General features: G+C 39.4%; 1 protein-coding gene across 1 annotated transcript in view; it reads right to left on the minus strand.

Moving 5' to 3' along the window:
- Window positions 1–5,277: 5,277 nt before the first annotated feature.
- Window positions 5,278–25,399, minus strand: part of LOC131531861 (alpha-2,8-sialyltransferase 8E-like) — a 29,172-nt gene continuing 9,050 nt past the window's right edge. The window contains exons 2-7 of the mRNA XM_058762981.1: window positions 17,521–17,598; window positions 17,319–17,405; window positions 16,759–16,903; window positions 15,060–15,172; window positions 14,573–14,656; window positions 5,278–5,755 (exon numbers count right to left, since the gene is read on the minus strand). Of these exons, the coding sequence (XP_058618964.1) occupies window positions 5,293–5,755; window positions 14,573–14,656; window positions 15,060–15,172; window positions 16,759–16,903; window positions 17,319–17,405; window positions 17,521–17,598 (970 nt within the window). The 3' untranslated portion in view covers window positions 5,278–5,292. The remainder of the gene's footprint in view (window positions 5,756–14,572; window positions 14,657–15,059; window positions 15,173–16,758; window positions 16,904–17,318; window positions 17,406–17,520; window positions 17,599–25,399) is intronic.

Here is a 25,399-nt window from a genome sequence, read left to right on the forward strand (position 1 = left end):
TAAAGTTAATTCTTCTATTCCCTCATTTATCCCTATTAAGGAATCTTTCATCTATTTGGGCATTACCATATATAAAAACATTCATAAGATTGCCAGAGACAATTTTAATAATATTTTAGTTAAGGCCAAAAATGACATTCAAAAATGGAAGAATCTTAAAGTCTCTCTTCAAGGAAGAATCTCCACTGTTAAGATGAATTTGTTACCTCGATTTTTTTTTTTTCTCTATGCTACCACTTTCTCCCCCTCCAGGTTATTTTAAGGAGATCAACTCCATAATTTCAAAATTTATCTGGAATGATAAATGCCCCAGAATTAAACTTACCACATTACAACATCCTAATAGCGCAGGAGGACTGGCTGTACCAAAATTTGAACTGTATTATTGGTCGTTCCAGCTTAAGGCTCTTCATAATTGGGTTGATCCTCAATCTACAGTTTCTTGGAGAGTGATTGAAGCTGACAAGGTTAAACCAAATAGACTCCAAGATATTTTATTTACTGGCACAGGAAAAAAAGGGGATAAGTATAAATTCGGTCCGGTTGTGGCCAACTCTATTAAAATCTGGAAACCGTTGGAACGTCGGATAGGAGGAACCTTCAAATTTTGTAACAGTACACCTTTATGGCACAATTTTAATTTTGTATGCGGAAATTGTCCATTCGTCCAACCCTCTTGGTCCTCTTTAGGTGTAAACACGTGCGGTGATATATATGATAACCAGGGCCTATGTTCATTTCAGACATTAAGAACCAAATTTTGTCTACCAGCATCCGCACATTTTGTCTTTCTTCAATTACGTTCTGCTCTCAAAGCGTATGGCATTCCTTGGTCTTCTCCCATTTCCTCTCATCCTATGCAGGACTGGATTGCACCATCTGCTGGTCGGCCATCTGTTTCTTTAATATGTAATAAGATTATTGATTGCATTACAAAACCTCTTTCTATTAAAACTATTTGGAATAGGGAATTATCTGACCTTTATTTATCTGTCGACTGGGAGAGAGTGTGGTCTAATCTCAGTTTAACATCTAAAAATCTGGCTTATCGTCTTATTCACTTCAAAGTCATTCATAGAGCATACATAACTCCTTACAAAAGATTTAAAATGAAACTACAACCAAATCTCAACTGCCATATATGTAATACTACATCATCAGGTACTTTTCTGCATATGTTTTGGGAATGTCCTGTCGTCATCAGTCTATGGACACATGTAAACCTGGTTTTATCATCCTTACTGCAAATTGATTGGTCTGTTAATCCAAGTTTGTGTCTTCTTAATGATGATTCTGGTCTCTGTATAAGTTCAATGCAAAAGAGAATGTTGTTTGCTGGTTTTACAGCTGCGAAGAAGACAATAATACAAAACTGGTTTACACCGCACATGTGTGGAAAAACATATTGGATCCGTAGCCTCCTGCAAATAGTGACTTGTGAATGTACAACAGCACGAATCAATGGGGCCAAGCCTTCCACCATTGATGCTTGGCAGTGCTTTGTCTTTGATATACGTGACCGTATAAAGGAGTGACTTTTGTGTTTTTCTTGTCCTTCCCTCTCTCCATCCCTTTGACTGGACTTTGAGATATTGAGTATGTGTCTGTTGTGTTTTTTTTTATTTTGGATGTTATGTATGAAAAATAAAATGTTGATAACAAAAAAAATATTCTAAAACTATAACACTTACCAGAGCCTGTCTGCCCCTTATATTCCCTGATTTTATTACATTTTAATGAATGTCTAACGGTGTTGACAAAAACAACTTTGAAACCTTACGAAACATGCATGTGTCCTTGAAAAACAACCTTGCTTTGATATGAGATATTATGAAGTGTTGCTTTTGATAAAACAAGCTATTTTTCATCATAAAAAAATTAAAACTTTTTTATCCATTTTGTAGTATATGAATGATTGAACCCTTCTCTGTGGACACACAGTTTTAGATGTAGTGAGAGGACAATAAGTGTCATAGATTTGATAAAATAATGATAAAATTGAATTGAAGGGGATAATTGGGTAAAATACATTCCATTATTAAACCCTCATAACATTTACAATTGAAAATATTTTCATTTTTAAACCTAAATCTAGTTCGCACTTACATATAATAAGGAGGAGGGCTCCAAGCTCGGAATATAGCCCCGAACCCAGAGTAATCCCCCCTAGTATAGGATGAGAATAGTCGAGGTGAGTTGGCTCTGAATATACATATCATGCTAATTAAGTTGATTGACTAGATGAGCTCCACCTGTGCTGAAATGGTTGATTATCTGATCATGCTCCTCCCGAACCTTGTTGTTAATAAAACATAATTTATCTGGATATAATAATTATATTACTTTTATACCCCGTCACAACAGTCCCTTTACATTTACTGCTCTCATAAAAATAAAAACTATGTGTGCTAAATTGTAGCATTTTAAACCTACACTGAATAAAATGTATATTTAACATAGCAAAATGTATGTTTTGGTCAGAAATAGGCTATTGCGCTCACATTCTGTTGCACTCTGTCTGACTCACATGCACACGCCGGCGCTCCTTCGGTGAAGTCTGTGAAGAATCAAGACACTTGCTATCAGGACAAGCCTTTATGCAAAATTAAAACACTTGTGTGACTTTTTGAAATGTACAGATAAACGAATATCTGTTAGAGAAACTGTCTCAAACAGGATAAACAACTCATCTCTCAAAGCACCTGCAGCTGTGTTAAACTATTCATAGTTTTGCATGACATTATTACCTTATAGAAATGCCCACTGACAAAGCATGTCTTTCCTCCTCTGGCCACTGGTTATTTTTTAACTAGATTTTTACTAATGTACTAAGACTGTGATATTAAAGCCTAAACTCAGTACAAAACTTATTGATAATAAATATTATATAAAATAATTCTCATAAAAATATTAGAAAGGAAATGTCCAATGTGGCTTATAAGTTGTTTTAGAGAAGAAAGTTCAGTAAACACCTATGCAAGGTTTCATGTTAACCGTTTTCTCATTGAAAACCATTTTAAAGAAACACTTAACATTATATGTAGCATGTGCAACTGAGAATTTTAATGCATTTTGCAGCTTTTTTTTTAAATAACTTACTCCTATTATTTACAGTTAGTTACTGTGATCAGTTCATAAAATATAAGTTATTGTAATTAATATGTGACATCATAAATATTACCCATGATTCAATGCTTATTACAGTTAATCATTGTATGAATATATTATAGTAATTTACTGGCTATTTATTCAGTTACTTACACTATAAACTACAATAAGAGTTAACAGAGTACAGTAAATAATCTTCTTGTATTTCAGTAACACATTAATACACTTCATTAAAGTTACTTTACAGTTTTTTACAGACGCTAGGACACATTTCTCAATACTTAGGTCACTTTTGCAAAACTCTTCACACAGTGAGCACAACAGAAGTCTATGTGGGCTAAACTGAGGATCAATTATCATTGCTTTGGCACAAAATGCATTCAATGACTACATCTCTCAAATTTCATGAATTCTTTTCTCACTCAGACACAACAACTGCCAAAACTCTTTGTACGTACAGGCCAATTTGCACATGCTTACATACTGTTTTCAAAACTGTTAAACTTATGTTCAAAACAATAACTATTATGTACAAAACTGAATAAGACAGCAATTTGCTACATTCCTACAGTAATATTTTAATGAAATATATTTTAAATCTTAAAATGCTTAAGATGCTCGCTGATGTGCAGGAAACTACCATTGTTGATATGGTCATCAGAAACAATGGGATAAAACTCACTGAGATTCGAGACAGAGTCTTGGCAGACAATGTTACTTTTGCAAATATTCACAGTGTAAGCATAACAACAATTTCTAGAGTCCTCAAAAAACATCAGGTCAGGATGAAACAGTTGTACACTGTGCCTTTTGAGAGGAACTCTGAACATGTCAAGCAACTCAGTAACCAATATGTCCAGGTAAGATCACAATAAAATACAGAACTGTTTTTGAACAAAACCAAACACACACAAAGACCATTTTTACAAATTTACTACTGTAACAGCTTATGTTGCCTTGTGGATTTATTTTAGAGAGTCATGGAGATTGAAGGCAGGCAAACACCCCACATTTTCATCTTTGTGGATGAGGCGGGTTTCAACTTGGCCAAAACACGGCGACGAGGGAGGAATGTGATTGGGAAGAGAGCCACAGTGAATGTCCCGGGCCAGAGGGGTGCCAACATCACAATGTGCGCAGCAATATCCACTGATGGACTGCTGTTACACAAACCACTAATTGGGCCATACAACACTGAACGTCTCCTTGAGTTCCTGCATGATCTCTATGGAAGGGTTGTGCTAGGTGAGGAAAGGGATGCAGAGAGAAGGAATCAGCCAACATTTATAATTGTATGGGACAATGTGGCATTTCACCACTCCCATGCAGTCACCGAGTGGTTTGCGGCCCATCCCAGAATGGAGTCACTTTTCCTCCCACCTTACTCTCCATTCCTCAACCCCATAGAGGAATTATTTTCCTCATGGAGGTGGAAGGTTTATGACCACCATCCACATGATCAAATGTCCCTCCTGGACGCAATGAATGCTGGATGCCTGGACATATCAGCAGAAGATTGCCAGGGATGGATCAGGCATGGCAGAAGATTCTTTCCTAGGTGTATTGCCCTAGATGACATAAGATGTGATGTGGATGAGAACCTGTGGCCAAATGGAGAAGACCGAGTAGATTAGCGTTACTATTGTATCTGTATCAGTGGATGGTGTGTATACAAATTGTTGTATTTTGAAATTACTTATAAAATAAATAAACGACATAAAATATTGACGAATTCTGCATCATGTCTGATTCATTCCAGTAACATATATTGCAGTGAATTATAAACAGAGATGTGTCCTTGTTTTACACAAGAAAACATTGTATAATGCTACATGTTGTTAGTGTTTTTTAGGTCATTGTTTTGTGGGTGACAAAGTGTGTTTGTCGGCTGTCAACCTTTGCTAGTGTTCTGGAAAAATGAGTTGATTTGAGACCTGAATAAAGTGTTTTGGTAGTTGTAGTGCATTTTGAATGTGAAATGAACTGCTTTGCCAAGCTGAAACTTGGTTAGGAGAACTGTGTGAAGAGTTTTGCAAAAGTGACCTAAGTATTGAGAAATGTGTCCTAGCGTCTGTAAAAAACTGTAATGGTTGTGCTATCTGATCTAGTTCAAACTTATTATTTTTATAGTAATATTCTCTAGCCAAAAATGACAGTAATCAGTAAATAACTGAAAACAGCAAATCATGAGCAGGGCTGCAGGTGTAATGTCAGAGCCCCCTGACTGTGGAACTGCAGCAAGCGGAGAAATTCCTCTGGCATGGAGTGAATACCAACTTTAGGTCCAATGTTGTCGAAATAGTGATGTGGAACTGTCTGCTTCTCCAGATTGATGTCAAACGGCCAGAATCCGTAAACATGCACATGATCACACAGCTCAAGTGCCGAATTAATTAACATAAAACCTGTGGAGAGGCGTCTCCCTTTCAGGCCATGGTCTTTCCAGAAATGGTCCAGTGCCTTGAGGTAGCTGGAGCTGAAGAAGACGACCCGCAGCTGAGGACTCGGCGGCCAGAGCGCTTTGAGAGTGCTGATTGACGTTCGAGTGTTTAACGGGCTTGCAAACGCAGGCATGATTAGAGATGCATTACCATAAACACTCACACGCTGCATTAATGGACCTGGTTTCTTTTGTGCGTTTCTGTAGCTGTAGAGACACAAACAAAACCACCAACATATTAACACACACTCGCTGGACCTTATAGACAGAAATTATTGTACACAAAAAAACAATGTAGCTCCCAAAACCTAGTGAGCTGCCTTGTTGCCTACATAAGCAGCTGGCCTCTGATAAGTCATTGTAACTGGAACTGGAAAGCTCTACTTAGGCAGCAAATCTGTGCATTATAAAAGTAGTGAAACACAGAAGACTCTGTGCCTGTTCTCTTTTTCACTGGTTGTGTAAGTATTTTTATATTTTTATAGTAATATGTTACAAAATGTGCACAGTTGAACATAAACAACACTGATTACGTTGACTACGTTCTGGGGTACTCTCCAAAATGGTGGAAGACAGTACCTCGGGGAGGAGTATTGTTGAATAAATTATGTTATTATTGTTTTCTTTGTACACAAAAAAGTATTCTTGCTGCTTTGTAAACTTACGGTTGAACCCGTGATGCCACATGGACTATTTTACCGATGTCCTTGCTACGTTTCTGTGCCTTGATCATGGTAGTGTCCTTGCTGTTTGGTTCTGCTATTTGAGTGTCAGGTTTCAGAAATTGAGTGACAAGTAAAGATTTTGTGTGTAAGCAGTTGAAAAAAACTGTAAAGATATTGAGTAAGTTACAGGCTTTTGCAGGTAATCTATTGTGTGGTGCTGTTTGCACAAATTGTTTTGAGAAATGCACATACTTCTTTGCCAGTATTACCTTAAGGATAATTCAAAGAAAAACTGTAGGTTTTGAACAATGGATGCAAACAACGTATTTCCTTTCTTTCTTACTGTGTAATACTGTATTCAGAACCATGAATGCTTAACAGTTAAAAAAAATAAAATAATAAATTTTTAAAAAGTTTGTTTTCAATCTTGCGTTCATGTTTACCATGAATTTTTCATGGAATTGTTACAGTTTTTGCCCGTTGCTTGAACACTATAGACCCATGCTTAGACTAAAGTAACACAACTTGAAGCTTTTGTTACCATACCTCAAACACATGTACCCATACCTTAAACAAAAGCGCTGCTTTGCACTCTAGTTGCAATTCTGCAACTCATTTACTCCTTTATGCAACACACTTGGTCCTGCATACTACACTCTATTTCATACATAAGACACTTTGTTCAAAAATGAAATCTCAGGGTGCCATTTAGAAAACACATGTATCCAAAATACAAAACACATCGGGCAATTGCAACCACTCAAATACACACCTGAAGGCACTTACTTGCAAAACTGAATACCAATCAGCCAGCTACAAAAAGCCCTCAGTTTAGCCATTTCAAGAACTTTGCAAGCATGGATGGAGGCAGAGGCAGAGGCAGAGGCAGAGGCAGAGGCAGAGGCAGAGGCAGAGGCAGAGGCAGAGGCAGAGGCAGAGGCAGAGGCAGAGGCAGAGGCAGAGGCAGAGGCAGGCAGAGGCAGAGGCAGAGGCAGGCAAGGCAGAGCAAGGCAAGGCAAGAGCAGGCAAGGCAAGGCAAGGCAGGCAAGGCAGGCAAGAGCAGGCAGGCAAGGCAGGCAGGCAGGCAAGGCAAGGCAAGAGCAAGAGCAGGCAAGAGCAGGCAGGCAAGGCAAGGCAGGCAGGCAGGCAAGGCAAGGCAGGCAAGGCAGGCAGGCAGGCAAGGCAGGCAGGCAAGGCAGAGCAAGGCAGGCAAGAGCAGGCAAGGCAAGGCAAGAGCAAGAGGTCAAGGTCGAAGAGCCCATGCACGGACCCCTATTTCTGATGATATAAGAGCAACTTTGGTGGACCATGTCATCAACCATGGCCTGACTATGAGGGAAGCTGGGCAGAGAGTCCACCCACATCTAAGCCGCTTCACAGTGGCATCTGTAATAAGAACATTCCGACTAGAAAACCGGTATGTCTTCACCTCTCTACCTTCTACTCTACTCAGATGGTATTTACAGCAGTGTACTACAGTATATCACATTACTACATCACGTGTACAGGGTATTGCAGGGTGCTAATGCTCCTTTTGCAGCCAAAGTGGTAGTTTTTGTGAAACATACCATGATTACTTGCAGTATATTGAGATGTTTCAGTACAGTGGATGATACAGTATATACAGTAAAGTACTGTAAGAAAAAGACAATTTGTGGTTGCATTTCTCTAGCATGACTAGAAGACCTTCTGGGGGAGGACGCCAACGCCTGTTCACACAACAGCAGGAACTTGCCGTTGTGGACCTAGTGAGGGCAGACAATGCCATCCGTCTCCACCAGCTACGACAGAAAATACTTGCAGACAGCCAAGTGTTCAACAACATAAACCATGTGAGCATCAGCACCATCAGACGCATCTTGGGAAAACACAACATCACCATGAAGCAGCTCTACAGGGTCCCATTTGAGAGGAACAGCGTCAGGGTCAAAGGACTTCGAGCTGAATATGTACGGGTAAGTGTAACTGTCCTTTACATTTACAATACAGTATTGCTGAAATCCAGTAGCAGCTGAATATGTACCATATCAGTACCACATGGATCCATTCGGAGAGCTACACAGGTACCTATGTGATGGGGTGAGGGTTCTGTATGTGTAGCACTGGAGTACAGTAATATGTTTTTTTTTTTTTGTTACAAAGAATCTTGGCCATGGATGGAGCTGCACAGCCTCATGAATTCATTTTCATTGATGAAGCTGGATTTGACCTGAGCAAAACAAGACGACGGGGTCGTAATGTAATTGGCCAAAGGGCAATTGTGCACGTCCCGGGCAGCTGGGGAAATATCACATTGTGTGCCGCCATAAGCCTTCGGGGGCTTCTGCATCATCATGCAAAACTAGGTCCATACAATAGCCAACATATACTCACATTTCTAGATGCTCTCCATAATATAGTTGTACAGAACAGACCAGATCAGCCCAGGTTTGTGGTGGTATGGGATAATGTCAGTTTCCATCGGGCTGCTCTGGTCCAGACCTGGTTCACCAACCACAATCAGTTTGAAGTGGTATACTTGCCCCCTTACTCACCATTTTTAAACCCTATAGAGGAATTATTTTCGGCTTGGAGATGGCGTGTATATGACCGCCAACCACATGCCCGCATGCCTCTTCTGCAGGCAATGGATCAGGCCTGCGGCGACATTCAGGTGACAGCAATCCATGGATGGTTTCGACATGCTAGGGATATTTTCCCGGTGCCTAGCGGAGAAGACATTGCTTGCGATGTCGATGAGGTCCTGTGGCCAGACCCCAACAGACGGCGGGATCCATGAGCCCACGTATGCAATTGCCATGATTTTCTGTGTTTACAGTATAGTGTTTTTTCTATTATTATTATTTTTTTTGCTTTATCTGAATTCATGTTACTGCAATGTACAATATTGAGTATTTTGCTTTTTTGGTTGTTTGAAAATGTGCCTCCTGAAAATATGCCTTCTGAATAAACAGTGAAAATCAAAGACTGCAGTGTTTTATATAAAGTAAACTAGTGTGTTCCCCCTGATCTGAAAGTGTATGCATATGATGCAAGTATGTGTCAATTTGTCATCAGAGTTACATTTTGAGAAAGGAATGTTAGGTTTTGATAGCAGAGTTTAGGTTTTGATAGTAGAGTTTCAATTTGACACAGATGTGAATGGTATATTTCCTAGTGTTGTGTCATGTTTACTTGTGTGTAGAGTTTTGGCACAATGAGCGAAGTTTTGCAAAATGTGTTCAAGCAACGGGCAAAAACTGTAATCTCTCTGCCAATTACTTTCAATCTTGTACATAAATGTACATAGGAGCTCATGAAAGAAGAACTTTGTTTTGAATAACTGTGTGTATATGATATATCCAAAAATACAATATTATAGCGAAAGTGTTTGCAACGTAAGACAAATGTTTGCTTTTGAGATGTGTTTGTGATATTTTGAATGCAGTGCTTCATTTTGCAAGAGATGTGAGGCATTTTGCATTTTGTGTGTGCAATTCTTGGATTTGTGTGGAAAGTTTTGAAAAAGAGTGGCAAAGTTTTGAAAATGTGTGTAAGCAGCTGAAAAAAACTGTAATTCATCTCTCAAAAGTAAGTATTTGTCAATGAACATATTAGTGCCATCAGATCAAAAAGTCCTTGTTTCATTGTTCACAAACAAGATAGTCAAAATGCTTAGTCGTGTTGTCAAAATAACACTGCACTCTGTTAGTGTTACCTGATGTAAACTATGGCAACAGTTTAGATGATGGTTACTGTACTGAAATGCAGAAGGCTGAGCTTCTTATGTATGCCATATATCCATTTCAAAAGTACAAATTTACACTACTGTATGTGTGATATTGATTGAAAGAGACTGGGTCGAATTCACAGTTACACTTTTACTAGTGGTCTGACTTGCACAGATAACTATATAATACATTTTGAGCAACATGATATTAGCAACTGATAATGTAGGAAACCATAGACAAGTGTACATAATCAGCTGCATGAATGTACCGAAGCAATCACAACTTGTTCAAAAGAATGGGAAACTGCTTTTATGATGTGCACAAGTGACTAGATGATGTGGAGGTTGAACAAAGTAGTTTTGAGAATTTCATTTTTGATCTGAGAAATCCATCAAAGCGATGAAGCAAGAAAAACTGTATAACTTGACCTGTGGCCTATTTATAGACCTATTCTAAAGCCATGATTGGTTGGTGTTAAATAAAGCAATGAGTGTTTGTGCATGTGAGAAGTTAGTGTGAAGCACTGATTAATTAGTGTGGCATTTTAAATGGTTGTGTTTGAAAAAGGAAATCAAGATACTTCCTGTTAGATGTTTGTGTGTTACATAGAGAATTGTGTGTTGTGTTTTTCAAAAAGTGTTTTCTGAAATTGAAAACTGAGTCAAAGGCCGAGAATTAGTGTAAGGTTTTGCAGATTTGGTGCAAAACCTTACACTATCGACCTATGACTGTCATATCTGTAACTCTGTATCAGAAGGTACTTTTCGCCACATGTTTTAGGAATGTCCAATTGTTGTCAATCTATGGACTCATGTTTTGTCCTTTTTACTACAAATTGAAATTGAAATTGTTGATGGTGTGTCTGTTGTTCCCCCTCCCTGTTGTTTGTTTGAGTGGATGTTGTTTTGTTGATTTGAAAAAATAAAAAGTTGATCACAAAAAAAAAAAAAAACACAGTCCTGCCATTCGGGCTGTCCCTGGCCCCACTTACGAAGTGCATAGATGTGGCTCTTTCCCCTCTGAGACAGATGGGAATCCACATTCTGAACTACCTCGACAATTGGCTTGTTTTTAGCCAGATCAGAATGGAATTAGTCGTTCACAGGGCGATGCTGCTCAGCCACCTATAGCCCTTCGGGTTGATAATCAACCCACCCAAGAGTCATTTGTTACCCAGACAGCGAGCTGTCTTTCTGGGGATGATTATAGGCTCTGCACGGATGTAGGCATGGATTACGCCGGAACTGACTATTCAGTGACTGGTAGCATATTTCATACTAGGGACAACATGGCCCCTTTAGGGTTTTACAGTGGATGATTGGCCTCATGGCGGCCACCTCCTCTGTGATTCCTCTAAACCTGCTTCACATGCAGCCTCTTAAATATTGGCCCAAAGCCCATCCCACGCCTGGTGACTGGGCTGGTTTTACATCAGGGTAACCCATCGCTGTATCCAAGCTGTGGCTCCCTAGACAACTTCTTGCCTGTTTCAATCAGGTGTGCAGGGAGAAGTCGATTAGTCACCAGAAGAGACGGACGGCAGCGCGTAAGTATTTTAATACTTGTTCGTAGTTCTGTTGTTTAAATTAATTACTTGCTGCTAGGAAAGAATACTTAGTTTCCTACCTATTTCTATTCTGCTTTTTCGTTTTGTGGTTTATATTTTTGATTGCACTTACTGTGCAATCAAACTTACTTAGCTTAGCTCCTTTCGTGCACTTAAGTGCGAAGTGTTAGTTTCGATTTGAGCCATTGGCCCTGCTATAGGCTGGTGGCTGTGCTAATTAAAGGCAGCCACAGCTTTTTTTCACTCTAGACTGTGTATTTGTTTGAGGTCAGCCGTCGTGTTCAGCCTCCTCATGTGAAGACCTGCAACTTTTTCCTGCGCGACTTTAACCGAGCAACAACATCGAGCTACACACTTAAGTATCCTTTTTCTCTTCCCTCACACTCTCCTTTCCTATCCTCTTTCCTTCCACCTCTATCATGTGTCTCCAAAACATTCTGGTTCTCTCTCAACCACGCTCTAACATCACACGCAGACGGCAACGTAATCCTGCTAACCTACGCCCTATCTCTACATCTTCCACTACACCTCTTGCTTTCTCTGTGGGTCTCTGGAATTGCCAGTCAGCTGTCAACAAAGCTGACTTCATTTCTGCTTCTTCTTTAAAATCCACGCTCAGCATCTTGGGCTTGACTGAGACCTGGATTCGTCCAGAAGACTCAGCAACCCCAGCTGCTCTCTCTAATAATTTCTCTTTCTCTCACACTTCGCGTCAAGTTGGCCGGGGTGGGGGCACTGGCCTGCTCATTTCAAACAATTGGAAATACTCAACCCGCTCTACCCTATGCAAGGGTAGGATGGCACTCCACTCTTAGTCTTTGGTGATTTCAACATTCACCTAGACAAGCCTTATGCTACAGACTTCCATTCACTCCTAGCTTCATTTGATTTCAAACGCCTTACCACTACTAGCATGCACAAATAAGGCAACCAACTTGATTTAATTTACACACGCAATTGTACTGCAGATAACATTCTGGTACAACCAATACATATCTCCATTTCTTCATTACATTTACACTACATTTTGTTACCCGTGTGCCACCAACCCCCCTACCAGTTACTTTTAGACGAAACCTATGCTCCCTTTCTCCCTCCCATCTTTCCTCTGTAGTATCCTCCTCTCTTCCCTCACCTACCCATTTCTTATCTCTGGATGTAAACGCAGCTACTGACACTTTATGTTCTACCTTAACCTCTTGTCTAGACGATATTTGTCCTCTCTCCTCTAGGTCAGCACAGGCTGCCCCTTCTAACCCCTGGTTATCTGATGTTCTTCGTGAACATCGGACTAAACTCAGAGAGAAAATGGCACAAATCAAACGATCCGTCGGACCTGAGCATGTATCAGTCTTTCTCAGGTTGCCTGGCGGATATCTCGACATGGATGAAAGAACATCACCTGCAGCTCAACCTGGCAAAGACTGAGCTTCTTGTCTTTCCCGCCGCTCCGACTCTACAGCATGACTTCACGATCCAGTAAGGGTTATCAACAATTACCCCATCAACTTCGGTCAGAAATCTTGGTGTAATCTTTGATGACCAGCTGACCTTCAAAGACCACATTGCAAAGGCTGCTCGATCTTGCAGGTTTGCACTACACAACATCAGAAAGATCAGGCCCTTTCTGACGGAGCATGCTGCACAACTTCTTGTCCAGGCCCTTGTCATTTCTAGGCTGGACTACTGCAATGCTCTTCTGGCTGGACTTCCATCAAACACAGTCAAACCTCTACAAATGATTCAGAATGCGGCGGCACGACTGGTCTTCAATGAACCCAAAAGAGCCCATGTTACACCTCTCTTTATCTCATTGCATTGGCTACCAGTCGCAGCTCGCATCAAGTTCAAGACACTGATGCTTGCTCATAGAACAACCACAGGCTCAGCACCCGCCTACATGCACTCACTATTAAGAATCTACATCCCCTCCAGAAGTCTGAGATCTGCTAGTGAGCGACGCCTCGTGGTACCATCACAAAGAGGCTCAAAATCACTCTCCAGAACATTCTCATTCACCATTCCTGGCTGGTGGAATGATCTTCCCATCCATATTCGGAGTGCTGGATCCCTGTCAATCTTCAAGCAACTGCTGAAAACTCATCTCTTTCGACACTACTTGACTTCATCCTACACTTAAAAAATAAATAAAATAAAATAAAAAAATCTCTTTTTCTTTACTTATTCCTTCCCTTGCTAGCTTGTACTTATTTAAACAATGCCTGAGACTAGGTGTTACAAGCACTTCGTCTGTCTGATCGCCTCTTCAAGATTAATCGCTTAATGTATTCCCCAATTGTAAGTCACTTTGGATAAAAGCGTCTGCAAAATGACTAAATGTAAATGTAAATGTAGGTGTGCAGTTGGGACTGGCCTCCAGGAGGAAGGTCGTCACAACAAACTCCTCCAACTCGGGTTGGGGTGCACTGTATAAGGCCAATCCAGCATTTGGCACCTGGTCAGCCCCAAGCAAGGTCTGCATATCAACTGCCTTGAGATGATGGTAGTTTTCCTGGCCCTAAAAACCTTACTGCCAGCCTTAAAGGGGCACCGAATCCTGGTCCGGTGGGACAACATGATGGTGGTAGCCTACATCAATCACCAAGTCGGTGTCAGGTCACATTACTTCTATTTCTATATTTAGTCTCACTGCAATTCTGATAGATCATTTTGCAATGAACAGTACTTTTTTTTTTTTTTTTGTGACTTCCAAGTAATTAAAACAAACATTCAAATTTAACTTTTCGTCATTCAGGCTTTATTTTGTAGTAGTTTTACCATGTCGGTATTGACTGACAGGTGGCTGCTTTCAGACACCCCTGTGTATATTTGTGTAAGTGCTCTGTGAAGAACGTTAGAACTTTCTATTTACATGTTTTCACACTCAACTCATCTCCCACTCAGACTGGGACTCGACTCTGACTCAACCAGGTAGACTTGGACCCAACACTATTCCTTTAACATTTTGCCTATATAAGCTGCTCACTAGGTTTTAGATTCACTATCAAAAATATAATATAAAAAATGAAATCAAAAATAACATTTAGAATGTGTATATATTATTTTGTTAATGTTTTCTCACCCTCTCAAGATCTGACTGGGATTGACTGTGATTAGATCAGTCTTTAGCCCAACATCACTGTTATTAATGGGAGCCATGTTAAACCTGAAAGAAACAGGGCAAGGTTCACTGGTTAGAGTACTTTTTCAAATACAAATGTTCAGTATGTTATGCTGAAAGAAGCTTTTAACAAAGCTTTTCTTTAAAAAAATATCTGTGATGGTATGTGGTCTCGCACAAAACAGCAAAACCTTCAACAAAGGATAACAGATGAAAAAGATGACAGTGACATTACTGGTATGTCTTGTTTTACTGCTGCACCCTGCTAATATTTGCAATATTCCGATAAAATTCAGATGGTTTTACAAACCAAGCTGGGATAACATACTCAAACAATAAGTTAATAACTACATTCTGCTCTTTGAATTTGACTGGCCAAGCAGAGTTCTGAGTTTCTGTAACAGTGCCATGATGTGTGTGAGCATATAGTAAGGTACTGTAGTTCTACCTGATGACATAGTCAGCACTGTCAATCTCTCTTCCACAATTGCTGTTCTTCAGAATCCCTCCACTTCCCACCACAGCACACCGACCCAGACGACGCTCACTCCAGGGAAAAGCCTTTGATCCAAAACAAGGAGGTGGGTTTTCAAACTAGGGTGCTTGCAATTTCGGGACTGTTAAAGGGATAGTTCACCCAAAAATGAAAATTAGCCAAAGATTTACTCACCCTCAGGGCATCCTAGGCGTGTCTGACATTCCTCTTTCAGACAAACACATTCGGAGTTATATTCCATTTTGTTCTGTTTGTTCCAATCTGTATAATTGCAGTGAATTGTGCCCCTGTTTCTGATTCTGAAAAAAAAGTATGCATCCATCATAAAACTACTCCACATGGCTTCGGGGTGTTAATAAAGGCCTTCTGAAGCGAAACGATATGTTAGTTTAAGAAAAATGTAGATTCTTAAAACTTTATAAACTATAATGTGCAGCTTCCGGTCTCTCGAGCAGGTGCGTTCACGACAAGGCGGTTGAGCGTATGACGTAGGCGTAACGAAAGATCCAGAAAGAAAAACTGTAGTCTTGCGAGAGCAAGCTCCGGGGAGAAGCGTGTAATCCTGCGAGAACAAAGTTTTGTGTACAGCACAGGGAAACTATGTGAACAAGTAAATTGTATCTGTTTAGATTAAAATGGTGTGTTCGTGTCAATACCCAGAATGTTTAAATAAGTTCATGAGAGGTGTTTTGTTTTGCTTTCTCCTCTGTGCATGCACGGTCGTCACTCTCTCCCCGGATTTTACGTTCGCCTTTCGTTACGCCTACGGCCTTGTTGTGAACGCACCTGCTTGAGAGACCGGACGCTGCACATTATAGTTTATAAAGTTTTAAGAATCAACATTTTTCTTAAACTAATGCATCGTTTTGCTTCAGAAGGCGTTTATTAACACCCGGAGCCGTATGGAGTAGTTCTATGATGGATGCATACTTTTTTTTTCCGGAATCAGAAATAGGGGCACCATTCACTGCAATTATACAGATTGGAACAGACAGAACAATGTGGAATATAACTCCGAATGTGTTCGTCTGAAAGAGGAATGTCAGACACGTCTAGGATGCTCTGAGGGTGAGTAAATCTTTGGCTAATTTTCATTTTTGGGTGAACTATCCCTTTAAAGTTATTGTGCACTTAAACAGTGTTGTTCACCCAAAAAATGACAATCATTTAATTATTTACTAACATTTATCTCATTCCATATCATTGTGCAAAATGTCTCTGTTTTTTTCTTAAACAACAGAAGTTATTGTTGTTGTTTCTCAGAAGAAAGAATGTCATAAGGGTTTGAACAACATTAGATTGACCAAATGATGACAGGTTTTTATTTCTGAAATATCCACTTAAGATATAATTGTGTTTAACAGTAAGATATAGAAAGTGCATATTAATACATATATATATATATATATATATATACATATATATATATTAAGTGTTTATCTTATTTCTGTCACCTCTGTAAAATCTGCTTTGGAGCATATTTGGTGAAAAGCCCTTTATTTTGAATATTAATACAAGGACAATATAAAAGCCGGTTATTTAATATTGAGAACAATATTATGTCTTTATGTCACACCTGATTTTACTGTATTGCAGACTTTTTCATATTTTAGGAAGAGGGTGATTAATTTTGGCTGTATATGACACATACCTCAGGTAGCAAGTTGTGAAGAGCTTCATTCATTGTGTAGTTGGGATATACATCAGACTCATAGGGAAGTTTTTGATGCACAGCTGTGTTTTGCTTTGTCAGGTATAAATAGTCTGTGGCATTACAACAGGAACGCAGCAATGCTCTTATGTAGAGAGGAAGAGAGAAAAACTAAATTCCATTATTATAATGTACTGTGTACAATTTTTTCCCTCCGATTTTTAGACATCCTTGCATGTATCATGTACCAAATTCAGTGGAGAACAAAAAATATAGATAAAGCCATAAAAACTGTAAATATTTACTATACTATACTGATTTACACGGTAAAATATCAACATAATAAATAATAATAATAATAATAATAATTTTGACATGGGTTCCTTGCACAATTTTCTCGGAGGTTTAAGAACAGTGGATTCGAAGCAGCAAGGAAGCTCAAGGGCTTTTGGAACAGAGTCAGCGTGTGTTGATGTCTGATATGGTGAATAAATCCATTAATCAATCGTGCTTACCTGAGATAAAGACTAACAGACAGACAGTGAACAAGATTTACAGACCTGTTCAGCTCTTTCTGGATGATATTGGACTTGTACGGGCAGCTCAATAACTCAGAGACTTTCTCAGAGAAGCTCATCATATCAGTACTAAAATGAATGGATCATCAAGAGCAAACTATAGAATGCAGTACTGTCAAAACATTTAATTTAATCATTTGCATGAATGTATTGAAAATGCATGAACATGAAGTGTTGGACTTACATTGCTGGAGTGTAGACAGAAAATGTCTGACGAACTTTTGTGCAGCGCAACTGTGAAACATCATTTCTGGTCTCATCTCTTTCATGAAAAAAAAAATCCACATTAATAACTGTCCCGCCTGGTTTTGTTTCATGTTGTTGTTTTCATGTCTTTTATTTTGTAATTTGATTAAGTACATTTACATTTAGTTATTTAGCAGACGCTTTTATTACAAGCGTAATACATTTTTATTGCGACTTACAAATGAGGACAATAGATTCATGCTGTTAGTGTCATGCTTCCCTTGCCCTCATGTATTTCTGCCTTGTGTGTGTCATGTTTTGACTGGTTATTGTCCTGTCATGTGGTGCTCAGTTCTGTTTGCTCAATGGTTGGTTCTTGTCATGTGACCCTTAGTGTTTGCTATAAGTAGCCCTCTTGTTGTCAATATCTTGTTCGACTTCATGCAGCACTGCAAAAATTGGTTGCCGCCTGACAAAAGCAATGCATTCTGATTAGAACATTTGTCCGACTTTGATCGGCACTGCACATGTGCCATCAAAGTACCGCGAGAGAAAAACGAGGCCAGCTGCCGAGGTCAGGCACTGCAGTTGCTCAAAATCGGCTGCAAGAGCCTTGATGACGACACATTTTATCCTTATTGGTTAGATTCTGTGATGACAAGCACGAGGTGTGTTGCGTGTTTATTCTAACAATTCAATTCCAATAATTCTCACAAATCTGTGTTTTTTTAACAGTAAAATCATTTTTAGTGTAGTCACACTGTTATATTGAATCACATTTATCAATAAAACACAGATAAAAGCATATATACCCCCACTTTATTGGTATTTAAATAGTTAGGTTGGCTTGAGAGAGCCAACCTACTGATCTGCTACTTAAGCTTATTATTAGTGGTGCTTGCCAAAGGCAAGGCATCACTATTGTTATCTTGCATACTTATTATTCTGCTTCTTCTTCTGGACAAAACTTCGGTTCGCTACTCCTCCTGCACCGTTTGTCACAGACCCATGAATGAGACGTCAAATCGTGCGGCTTATTGAGGAATGGTGTGCTATATCTTTTATAAACGATCGGGCGTACGATAATCGTACAGTGGGCGAAAAATCGGCCGAAAAATCCCATAGACTTAACATTGCGCCAACTTTGACGACTCGTAGCTCAGAGCGAGAATTTCGAAGAAACATATGAATCACCACATTTAGAGAAGCTATCAAGCTGTGCGAGAACATACCCCGCAATGGGGTATAAGTTGTACCCCTGGGGCACAAAAGCGCCCCAAAATTGCCCCATTGACATACTATGGTGAGGGACGGCCCATGAAACAGCACACGTTTTTTTCCTACTATGGTAATTTACATAGGAATTTTGCATTGAACATAACTCTGCATCACAATATCATAGAGACATGGGGGTGGGCTCATTTTACTCAGCCAACCAATCAGACTCTCAGGATCATTATGAAGCTATCAAGCCTCCTCCTAGAGCTTTTAAGCTAGAATCACCAAACTCAGCCCAGCTGTTCAGACTGATCTCACTTAGTGTGCTATATCTTTTTTAACTGATTCGACTTATAGTTTTCATAAAACTGAAGATTAAAAATCATAAAATCCCATTGATTTACAATTACGGAATGTTCAAATGAGCCAAGACAATTCAAACTCCAACTGTCAAAATACAAATTTTAAACTCCCAGAATCTTTGAGACTCAATCAAGCTTCCCTTCTATGTACTATTTGTAATCCATTCAAACTCATCTATCTAATATTTCTAATCTTTCTATCTATGCTAGCAACATACTAACCATGCTAGAAACATGCTAGCGACATGTTAGTCACATGCTAATCATGCTATATACATGCTAACGACATGCTAGTCACTTGCTAGTCATGCTAGCAAAACATGCTAGTAGCATGCTAATCATGTTAGAAACATGCTAGTCACTTGCTAGTCACTTGCTAATCATGCTAGCAACATGCTAGTAACATGCTAATCATGTTAGAAACATGCTAGCGATATGCTAGTCACTTGCTAGTCATGCTAGCAACATGCTAGTAACATGCTAATCATGTTAGAAACATGCTAGTGACATGCTAGTCACTTGCTAGTCATGCTAGAAATATGCTAGTAACATGCTAATCATGCTGGAAACATGCTAGTCACTTGCTAGTCATGCTAGCCAGATGCTAGTCACTTGCTAATCATGCTAGCAACATGCTAGTAACATGTTAATCATGTTAGAAACATGCTAGCGACATGCTAGTAGCATGCTAATCAAGTAAGCAACATGCTAGTAACATGCTAATCAAGTTAGAAACATGCTAGCGACATGCTAGTCACTTGCTAGTCGTGCTAGCAATATGCTAGTAACATGCTAATCATGTTAGAAACATGCTAGCGACATGCTAGTCACTTGCTAATCATGCTAGTAACATGCTAATCATGCTATCAACCTTTTTCTGTTTTTTACCTTTTAAAAACTAGTAAATGAACACTTAACTAGCCTATTTCAAACTGAAAACCTTTAAACTTGAAGCTTTCACAACTGCTTTAAACATTCAGGCTAGGCTTTCTCAAGCCAACCTAAAGTTTGTCTCAACGAACTTTTTTATCTAGTTTATGTTAATGTTGAACTTTATTCATGAACAGATGGCGCTGTATTAAGCAGTATATAAAAAGTATTTCTGTTGCTCATGAAAACGTTTCTGTGTATTTTAAAAATATAGCATTTAATTTACTTCATCTGTGATAAGACTATGCACGTCTCCACTTTTAATTGCGCCCCGACTGCAAGCGGCTACTCTCGCCAGCCGGTGGCAGGCTAGTATAGTGCATCTCGAACGCACCTATTGTCTCTCGTCGTGTATTGATGTTGTAACCTGCTGTCGGTGAGTCTAGTCTGTTCAAGTCAAGTCAAGTCAAGTCAAGTCTCTGTTTGGATTTTGGATTACTTTTGTAAATAAAGCTGCACTTGGGTTCTCACTACATTCGCCTCCAGTGGACTAATCATTACAGAATACTCGACCGCTACCATGAACCCAGCAGTTTCACGCCTCCTCTGCCTTCGTCAAGGTAATAGGGGACTATGTGGAGGACTTTTGTGGTTTGTGTCATCTTGTGGATTTTAATGATGTGGCACTTAAGGACATTTTTTGTTTTGGCTTGAATGAACCCTTACGTTCTCAGTTGCCAGGGGGAAAGATCATCTGGTCTCTGGAGAGATATATTGACTTTGCTTTGTTGCTAAGTGGCAATGATGTCAGTGCGAGCAGCTGGCATCCCCAGGACCTCAGCACAGGCTATCACAGAGACTGTTACCCTATACTCAGCACTTCCTGTTATGGCGATAGCCATCCTGTGTGTTTGAGCTACTTACTGCTCTGTAACCCAAGTCCACGAGTCTGCCCCAGAGGCCTCTCCTGTCCATGAGTCTGTGTTTGTTTTACTCAACTACATTTATATCAAGGTCCCCAAGAAGAAAGTCTGTTATATGTCGCAGTTTTTACAGTGTGTGCATTTTCAGATTCACTGAACCCTTTTTTATGCGAAAATCTGGCCTGCGATCTGCCAGGACCAACCTGTGTTGCCAAGTCTTACAGTATTTCTAAGCCTGCAGTTTTATGCCTAGCTTTGAATGGACATTTGGCTGATTTTTTTACGTAAATCTGGCAACCTCAGGATCTTCCCCACTAAACTAATGTAAACTTCTGCTTTTAGAGTGCTTTTAGCTACTGCACAGCTAAAAGCACTCTAAAAAGGCATGTGTTAACTCATTAAAGCCCTTTGGAAAATGAACTATGTTTTTACTATAGTAACCATAACTATGGTATTTGCAGTAAAATCACAGTATCCACAAATTTACTATTATCTCACTATAGTAACCATAATTATGCTATTTGTAGTAAAACTTCAGTAACCACAAATTTACCATAGTTTCATTATAGTAACTATAATTAAATTTTTGTAGTTAAAATATGGCAATACAAATGATTGGCTAATATATCTGTCAAAAATGACTGCCCTCACTTTACCATATATATATATATATATATATATATATACATATATATACTGTATATTAGGGGTGGCGCGGTACACAGATGTCACGGTTCGGGGGTCACGTTTCGATACGATTTCGGTACAACAGGGGAAAAAAAAGAAATCTACTATGCTCAGTTTCTTTTCATTTATTTTGAACAGACAGTAGTAAAAATTAAAAAAAAATGTATATGTTACATAAAATCTGTTTTGTTTTTATTGTGAGTGTACACAAATAAAAGCAGACCTTTATACAGTGATTATTAATAGGACAATAAGTGTTTAAAGTTGATTCTGCTGGTATAAGGAAACAGTTGAAGTGATCGCGCCGGAGCACACACACACACACAAGACATCAGTTCCAGCATTGCTAACTTGACAGCGCAGTTGGTACTTTATCAAAATAAAATACAGTGAGCCAAACATCAGCGCACCCACCTCTGTGTCACCGCTGGAACGCATCTGAAGTACAAAGCCTATCATTTACATAATAAATAATAGTTTCGCATTCAGATACGTTACATCGCAAATATGGAATATTTGGATTTGTGCCTAATGAGAGAGGTAGGATACATGAGCAAAAAGCTCCTTTCTGCAAACAGTTGAGTGTGCAAGCCTTTAAAGTATACTCCCTTGTTAGTGAGAGATGCGTTCAGAATCAGCACATGGTCACTGTCTAGGGGGCTTTGTTTTCAAGTGCGCAACTCATGGCATTCGCTGTTATTCTGCTGCCGCTGGCGGTTATCAAACAGCGTTGCATTACTGCGTTGCATTGCCTGTATTCGTCATAAGGCTTCATGCACCGAACTGAGATGTCCGTACCATGACGGTTCGGTACGAATACATGTACTGTGCCACCCCTAATATATATATATATATATATATAATCATGGTCAAAAATATCGGCACCCTTGGTAAATATGATCAAAGAAGGCTGTGAAAATTAATCTGCATTGTTAATCCTTTTGATCTTTTATTTAAAAAATGCAAAAAAAATCGAACCTTTTATTGGATAATAAGAATTTAAAATAGGGGGAAATATCATTATAAAATAAATGTTTTTATCTAATACACATTGGCCACAATTAACTGCACCCTTTTATTCAATACTTTTTGAAACCTCCATTTGCCAGTTTAACAGCTCTAAATGTTCTCCTAATGCCTGATGAGGTTAGAGAACACCTGACAAGAGATCAGAGACCATTCCTTCATCCAGAATCACTCCAGACCCTTTAGATTCCCAGCTCCATGTTGGTGCTTCTTCTCTTCAGTTCACCCCACTTATTGTCTATAGGGTTCAGGTCAGAGGACTGGAATGACCATAGCAGAAGCTTGGTTTTGTTCTCAGTGACCCGTTTTTGAGGTTTGTGTTTGGATTATTGTACGGTTGGAAGATCCAAACATGGCCCATTATAAGATTTCTAACAGAGTCAGTCACTTAATGATTTTTTATCTGTTGGTATTTGATAGTATTCATGATGCCATGTGTCTAAACAAGATGTCCAGGGCCTCCAGCAGAAATATAGGCCCACAACATAAAAATACAGCAGTATATTTCATTGTACACATGGGGTACTTTTTATCCCTGTGTTCACCAAACCCATCTTTGAGTGTTTGCTGCTGAAAAGCTAATTTTTTAGTTTCATCTGACCATAGAAGCCAGTCCCAGTTGAAGTTCCAGTCGTGTCTGATAACTGAATATGCTGGAGTTTATTTTTGGATGAGCTAGGATAATTTTTCTTGAAACCCTCCCAAACAACATGTGGTGATGTAGGTGCTGTTTGAAAATATATATATATTTTTAAGGTTTTATGACCCCGAGACTCAACTATTTTCTGCAATTCTCCAACTGTGGTCCTTGGAGAGTCTTTAGCCACTCAAACTCTCCTTCTCACCATGCATTAGGATGATATAGACACACGTCCTCTTCCAGGCAGTTTCCTAACATTTTATGTTGATTGGAAATTCTTAATTATTGCCCTGATGGTGGAAATGAGAATTTTCACTGCTCTAGTTCTTTACTTAAAGCCACTTCACAAATTTGTGAAGCTCAATTATCTTTTGCTGCACATCAGAAATGTATTCTTTGGTTTTTCTCATTTTGAGGGAATTTGGGCTTTGTTTTCCCTCCTATTTATATGTCTGTAAAACAGGAAGCCATGGCTGGATAATTTCATGTTCATAATCACCCAGGAGTGCTCAAAATTGTGAATATGAATGGGAATATACTTCAGAGATTTTTTACTCATAAGAATTTCTAGGGGTGCCAATAATTGTGTCCAACGTGTATTAGAGAAAAACATTTATTTCATAATGATATTTCATAATGATATTAAATAAAAGATCAAAAGGATTAACAATGCAGATTCATTTTCACAGCTGCCTTTGATCATGTTTTCCAAGGGTGCCAATATTTTTGGCCATGACTGTATGCATATACAGGTGCTGGTCATATAATTAGAATATCATCAAAAAGTTGATTTATTTCACTAATTCCATTCAAAAAGTGAAACTTGTATATTATATTCATTCATTACACACAGACTGATATATTTCAAATGTTTGTTTCTTTTAATTTTGATGATTATAACTGACAACTAAGGAAAATCCCAAATTCAGTATCTCAGAAAATTAGAATATTGTGAAAAGGTTCAATATTGAAGACACCTGGTGCCACACTCCAATCAGCTAATTAACTCAAAACACCTGCAAAGGCCTTTAAATTGTCTCTCAGTCTAGTTCTGTAGGCTACACAATCATGGGGAAGACTGCTGACTTGACAGTTGTCCAAAAGACGACCATTGACACGTTGCACAAGGAGGGCAAGACACAAAAGGTCATTGCAAAAGAGGCTGGCTGTTCACAGAGCTCTGTGTCCAAGCACATTAATAGAGAGGCGAAGGGAAGGAAAAGATGTGGTAGAAACAAGCAATAGGGATAACCGCACCCTGGAGAGGATTGTGAAACAAAACCCATTCAAAAATGTGGGGGAGATTCACAAAGAGTGGACTGCAGCTGGAGTCAGTGCTTCAAGAACCACTACACACAGACGTATGCAAGACATGGGTTTCAGCTGTCGCATTCCTTGTGTCAAGCCACTCTTGAACAACAGACAGCGTCAGAAGTGTCTCGCCTGGGCTAAAGACAAAAAGGACTGGACTGCTGCTGAGTGGTCCAAAGTTATGTTCTCTGAAGAAAGTAAATTTTGCATTTCCTTTGGAAATCAGGGTCCCAGAGTCTGGAGGAAGAGAGGAGAGGCACACAATCCACGTTGCTTGAGGTCCAGTGTAAAGTTTCCACAGTCAGTGATGGTTTGGGGTGCCATGTCATCTGCTGGTGTTGGTCCACTGTGTTTTCTGAGGTCCAAGGTCAACGCAGCCATATACCAGGAAGTTTTAGAGCACTTCATGCTTCCTGCTGCTGACCAACTTTATGGAGATGCAGATTTCATTTTCCAACAGGACTTGGCACCTGCACACAGTGCCAAAGCAACCAGTATCTGGTTTAAGGACCATGGTATCCCTGTTCTTAATTGGCCAGCAAACTCGCCTGACCTTAACCCCATAGAAAATCTATGGGGTATTGTGAAGAGGAAGATGTGATATGCCAGACCCAACAATGCAGAAGAGCTGAAGGCCACTATCAGAGCAACCTGGGCTCTCATAACACCTGAGCAGTGCCACAGACTGATCGACTCCATGCCACGCCACATTGCTGCAGTAATTCAGGCAAAAGGAGCCCCAACTAAGTATTGAGTGCTGTACATGCTCATACTTTTCATGTTCATACTTTTCAGTTGGCCAAGATTTCTAAAAATCCTTTCTTTGTATTGGTCTTAAGT

This window comes from Onychostoma macrolepis, chromosome 23 (genome assembly GCF_012432095.1).
Source record: "Onychostoma macrolepis isolate SWU-2019 chromosome 23, ASM1243209v1, whole genome shotgun sequence".
In the NCBI taxonomy this organism is placed as follows: Eukaryota; Metazoa; Chordata; class Actinopteri; order Cypriniformes; family Cyprinidae; genus Onychostoma; species Onychostoma macrolepis.